General features: G+C 43.1%; 1 protein-coding gene across 2 annotated transcripts in view; it reads right to left on the reverse strand.

Moving 5' to 3' along the window:
• Nucleotides 1–1,979: 1,979 nt before the first annotated feature.
• Nucleotides 1,980–6,066, reverse strand: part of tmem184c (transmembrane protein 184C) — a 5,551-nt gene continuing 1,464 nt past the window's right edge. For both annotated transcript variants that reach the window (XM_079999678.1, XM_079999679.1), the window contains 7 exons: nucleotides 5,763–5,968; nucleotides 4,618–4,692; nucleotides 4,390–4,483; nucleotides 4,181–4,293; nucleotides 3,892–3,991; nucleotides 3,612–3,783; nucleotides 1,980–3,503 (listed from right to left, as the gene is read on the reverse strand). In XM_079999678.1, coding sequence (XP_079855804.1) covers nucleotides 3,205–3,503; nucleotides 3,612–3,783; nucleotides 3,892–3,991; nucleotides 4,181–4,293; nucleotides 4,390–4,483; nucleotides 4,618–4,692; nucleotides 5,763–5,968 — 1,059 coding nt within the window. In that variant the 3' untranslated portion in view covers nucleotides 1,980–3,204. The remainder of the gene's footprint in view (nucleotides 3,504–3,611; nucleotides 3,784–3,891; nucleotides 3,992–4,180; nucleotides 4,294–4,389; nucleotides 4,484–4,617; nucleotides 4,693–5,762; nucleotides 5,969–6,066) is intronic.

Below are 6,066 nucleotides of genomic sequence, written 5' to 3' on the forward strand. Positions count from 1 at the left end.
ATAATGCCACTATTATATCTTCTAACTACAGTATAAAAGAAGGAATCTCTGTCTGTCCAATCTATCTTTATGTCCTTCGATTATATCGACAATCGTTCATCCAATGTACACCGATCAGCCACAACATTAAAACAACCTGCCTTATATTGTGTAATACCGGATATGGTCCAAAACAGCTCTGATCAATCGAGGCATGGACTCCACAAGACCTCTGAAGGTGTCCTGTGGTGTCTGGCACCAAGACGTCAGCAGCAGATCCTTTAAGTCCTGGAAGTTGTGAGGTGGGGCCCCCATGGATCAGGCTTGTTGTTCTAGCAAATCCCAAAGATGCACGATCGGATTGAGATCTGGGGAATTTGGAGGCCAAGTCAACACCTTGAACTTTTTGTCATGTTCCTCAAACCATTCTTAAACAATTTTTGCAGTGTTGCAGGGCGCATTATCCTGTTGAATGAGGCCACTGCCATTAGAGAATACCGTTGCCATGAAGGGCTGTACTTGGTCTGCAACAATGTTTAGGTGGGTGCTACGTGTCAAAGTAGCATCCACATGAATGCCAGTACCCAAGGTTTCCCAGGAGAATATTGCCCAGAGCATCACACTGCCTCCGCCAGCTTGCCTTCTTCCCATAGTGCAGCCTGGTGCCATCTCTTCCCCAGGTAAACAATGCACAGGCACCCAGCCATCCACATGATGTAGAAGAAAATGTGTGATTTATCAGGACAGGCCACCTTCCATTGCTCCATGGGCATGGGCACTCTGACTGGTCTGTGGCTACACAGCACCACACACAGCAAGCTGTGATGCACTGTGTGTTCTGACACCTTTCTATCATAGCAGCATTAACTTTTTCAACAATTTGTGCTGCAGTAGCTCTTCTGTGGGATCGGACCAGATGGGCTGGACTTCGCTCCCCACGCACATCAATGTGCTTTGTGCGCCCGTGACCCTGTCGCCTGTTCACCGGTCGTCCTTCCTTGTAACACTTTTGGTAGATACTAACCACTGCATATTAGGAACAACCCATAAGACCTGCTGTTTTGGAGATGCTCTGACCCAGTCATCTAGCCATCACAATTTGGCCCTCGTAAAAGTCGCTCAGATCCTTACGCTTGCCCATTTTCTCCTGTTTCCAACACATCAACTTCAAGAACTGACTGTTCACTTGCTGCCTAATATATCCCACCTCTTGACAGGTGTCATTGGAACAAGATGATCAATGTTATTCACTTCACCCGTCAGTGGTTCTGATGTTTTGGCTCGTCGGTGTACTTCACACTTGCCAGGTGTATTGCTGGGGACCCAGGGACGTGCAGTCGAATTTGGTGAAATTTGGAAACGTAGCATGTTTAATGTTAATAAACTTTGAATAAACAAGGGAACAGCGAGCCGCTCAGCTCTGTGCAGCAACGGGGCTTTAGGTCTCTGCGACTGAGTCACTTACGTCCACAGTGCAGCCCATTCCGAACGTGCATGTTTTGAACCGCCACTGCACTAGTACTATTAAATAATGGTCAGGGTTAGAGTTTGACACATTTGCTCTTAACAAAAAAATATTTGTTCATGGAATCCATTACATGTGTATTTTTATGTTGCTGTTGATGTAGGTTACATAATACATTTTCAGGATGTGGTAAAAAAATGTATATTGCCAATTCCATTACTATCACAAGTCTATGCAATTATAATTTGATTATACAGAATCATATTTGTAAAAGCTTTCTGTATTATGGTACAGTATGGTGGTTGGATGCAGATTTTGCTAAATCAGAAGAAATCAAAAGTTCTCCATTTCAGATATTAATATAATTTACATTCTGGACAAATGTGTGGCATGTTTAAAGCCAAGCAAAAAAGGAAACAAGAGAATTTTGTTACTGACAGTGACATGGCGTGTGTGTGGGGGACCATTAATTAACTTTGGGAAAAAAGTGTGACAAGATGTGATCCAGATTTAATGATGGGACGCGTAGCGCGAGTAATGCGATGCAACGGAACTGCATAGCCACTGCAGATTGTGCTGCCCAGCTTGAGAACTGAACTGAGGCTGTTTAATAGAAACAAACAAAAACAAAGCATCGATACGTTCCAACACAGCAACTTGACTCAGTAACCTGCACAAAGAACGGCTGTAACGACGAGGAACCTGACAGCTTGGATGAATCCTTAACTCATGAAAAGAAAACCATGTTTTGGTTCCAAAAAAAAAAAAGTTACTATTATCTTACCTAGTTATTATTTGAGAGTTTATGGTCAAAAGACTAGTTCTGAAGCACAAGAAACTCAAAAACATTAGTTAATTAGTTTAGTGCTCGATTAGAAGCCATGTTTTCAATTCATGAGTAAAAGGACACGCAGCATGTGAGGTTGTCTTTGTGCCAAATTCTGTAACTCGGATCAACAATTTAACCACATTTACAGCAACTTACAACTCAAACCCTTAGATAGCCTATACATTATGATTTCTGATTATGTAGTGGTAGTATAGGACCAATTGACATAACTGTTCATTGCAGTTAAAATATACATTGAAAAATATGCCATATCTTAAGGAGTTTACCCCAAAAGCTTTTCCTTTTACTAAGCTTCTATAGTGATATATCTATAAAAACATTGAACTGATAGTTCGTAGTTCTTTCAACCCAATAAATAAAATAAAAAGTTAGCAGTTTCTAGTAAAACCACCAAATCGAACAGCAAATAATTTGATTTTCCCAGTTCCAACAAGCGACGCCAAATGACAACATTTCATAAACAGGGTGGGATACGCTGGCGAACCCTCCACTGACACCGCAGGTGTTTGTAACAGAAAAGGTGGAGGTACGGGAGAAAAGGAAGAACCTTTCAAAGCGTTGGGACAAGACTTAACTTCCTCTACAAAACCAGCTGCACACATCTTGTCAAATAATGAAATAAAAAATAAAAGTAAGAGCAAGGACACCCTCATAGCACAATGAATAAAACGATCCTATAACAACTCAACGTCGTAATGAACATTCTCAGAGCTGTCATTAAGAAAGAGGTACCAATCTACGTGTGGGTTTGTGGGAAAGTGACTTTTCGAGCCGATGTGCTTTTAAAGGAGCTGCTACTTTGCGTTTTGGTCATGGAGGGAGGGTATTCAAATGAATCCTCGGGGAGAAATCAAGGCCGTACTTGGTTCCCATTCAACCCTGTTTGGTTTTAGTCTCTCGGTGACACCTGCTATGTGACCACAACCAGATCCGCTTCTACTGGTTCTGTGCCGTCCGGGGGCTCCTGGGCTCTCGCCCCGCGTCCGTCCTCCTCCCACGGGGCCGAGCTCAGCCCGGCGGGGGCCGACAGCGAGTGCGGCGTCAGGGTTTTGCCCAGACCCTGGTAATGTCCCTTCGGAGACACGGGGTTGGACAAGGACTCGGCGTTGGCGCCGTCCTGGGAACCGGCCGAGAGCAGGCCCGAGCGCTCGCCGTCGTTCTGAGCCTCGCCAAAGTAATCCTTTCTCGGACGCCCCATCACTGTTCTCCCTATTTGGGACAAAAGAAAAAACGAACAAAACATGGACATAGGCACGTTGCCTCCAAAGGTAAACAATGGAAATACACAACTACTGCCAGTGGACAGGAGGGACTCACCGACGTTGCGGACTTGCTCAGAGATGTCGGCTCTGACGTCGGACACGTCCCACATGGCCAGGAAGGAGTCGAAGCAGGAGACCTCCTCTGCCTCCTGGATGTAAGGCTTGTAGGTGAAGCTTAAGTGATGGGCGATGGCGGCCAGGAACATCTCCACGCAGATGATGAAATCCTGAAGGGGATGGGGCAATTTTTCTCGTGTGCTGTTTGGTTGTTCTCTTCAACTCATTTTAACTCTTTTTTTTTTTTTTCCTCTTCTTGTTTTCTTTTTTAGACCTACCTGTAGGCCAGTGGCCACAGCCTCCACACTCTTCCAGTCCCATGTATCTTTCTCCGAGATCACTCCCACTTTGACCAGGAAAGCAATAAACGCTGCTTGCCTGGAAGGAAGGTAGGGTTTGTCTCTAGACATTATAGCTAAAACAGTGATTTATAGCAACAGATCAGCACAAAGTATTTCCACACAGGAGAAAGTCAGAGTACAAAGGTTGTGTGTGGAGTAAACTACTTCAGTACAATTCATCATAGACTCCCATGAGGGCCTGTTAAATTTTAACATCAATATTTACCAGAAGGAGACAAACACCACCAGTTTGACACACAGGAACTTGCCGACTGGTTTGATTGGGCTGAGTTCCTCTCTCAGGGCCTTGTAGAACAGCACCAGGCAGTACATGGCAAACTGGGAGGGAAGAAAAGTTGATGCCCTCGCATCAACTTACAACTTACAGGCGACGCTCTAAATAGTTTGTTGAAGTGAGAAATAGAACATTATTACCAGCTGTGACATATTGTTGAAGATCACCAGGTACGTCCACGCATTCTTGGAGCTGAAGTTGCCTTCATCGTACACCCCACACAACTGACAAATCCTTCATGGCAGAGAAAAGCACAATATGGATTGATCACCAGAAGACTGTATGGTTGATATTAATTTACCAAAGTTAATATGAAGCATAAAAAGCATGTCACACACTCGGGGGGGGGGGGGGGGAAGCAGACTTACAAGGCGATCACTGTGGTCACTGGTCTTACCACAGTGTACTGCAGCACTCCCAGCTTGCATCTCAGAAGCAAAACCCTGGAAAAGGAATTATGATCTGCTCATGAACACCCGATAAACCCTGATCACAATATTGACCTGTATTGTTAAATCATTTATAGGGCTGTGTACTGGCAAGAATTTCGGGATACGATATGTAGGCAAAGACAGGAGTTGGGTTTGTGACCCCCCCTATTTCACAATACTTAACATTAAAGGCACCATTCATACAGTACAACAGATATGAAATCACTGTATACTGTTTTATATTATTTTACAACAACCTAGCCGATAGCTTCGGTTATACACAAGAAAACAAAATTACTGTTTGTGATCTATGAATAAAATATCAGTTCTGCTATTTTGAGAATCGATGCTCTATTGGAAAATACTGTTATGGATCTAAAGTGTGTTGATATTTTTTCTTATACCAGCTGATAACCCATTTTTAAACTACCGATACACAATGTACGTGCAGCATATTGCAAAACTAAAATGCAGAGTTAATCACAGCTTAAATGTTTTGTTTTTTGGGTTGTTTTTTTTTTCCAGCGCTCCTCTTGTGAAGCCTTCTGGTCTTAATCTACTGCAGATCATAGAAACTAATTATCAGAGTTTGCGTAACGGGACAAATCTAAACTGCTGAATAAGTAGTGACTGCTGAATAGTGGCTAATTAAAAAATGCGTTGATGCTGATGCGTTTACTTTTGAGAAAGACATTTGCATCCTATTTGCCTAATATAATTGTGTTAGCAGGAGAAAAAAAAGTCTCTTAATCTGTCAGTGTTTGTTTGCACATGGTTCTGTTTCCAGCGTAATTTCATGGAGATTTATAAACTAATGTTGGACAGCACAACACTGAACATGTACTGACTTATAGACTCATTTCGACTTTTAATCCAGCAACCCAAACTAAAGAATGGCCGACTGTTGCACCATGCACCCTATAAAAACAAAACAAAAAAAAACCAAAACCTATTCACTTTTTTCCACGACGAACTACTCCGAGGGGATTTAATTTCATGTTCGAAAAAACACTGTTTATGTGACTTTTGAGGGCTTCAGAAACTCGAAAAATCACAAAACTTTGCACACTCGTCGAACTTACTCTCCCATGGGCCAGGGCCGGCAGCAGCAGAGAGGGGGGAGGTGTTTCTGCTGTTCCTGCACCTCCAGCATCAGCTCCAGGTTGGGATACTGGTTCCCCAAATAGTTGAGCAGGAAGATCATGAAGTTGTAGATGACATAAGCCTCATAGCACTCTCTGCAAGTGTCCACATAGATGGCTATGGAGGGGTACTTCAGTGCAATCCACTGGAGAAATGAAATGATGGAAAAGTTGGCAATCGGCATATTATTACAATTATAAGTCCCACTTTGGAGCAATCCATTCAAAATGTATGCATTCAATT

The sequence above is a fragment of the Zeus faber genome (genome assembly GCF_960531495.2).
Source record: "Zeus faber genome assembly, chromosome: 4".
Classification (NCBI taxonomy): Eukaryota; Metazoa; Chordata; class Actinopteri; order Zeiformes; family Zeidae; genus Zeus; species Zeus faber.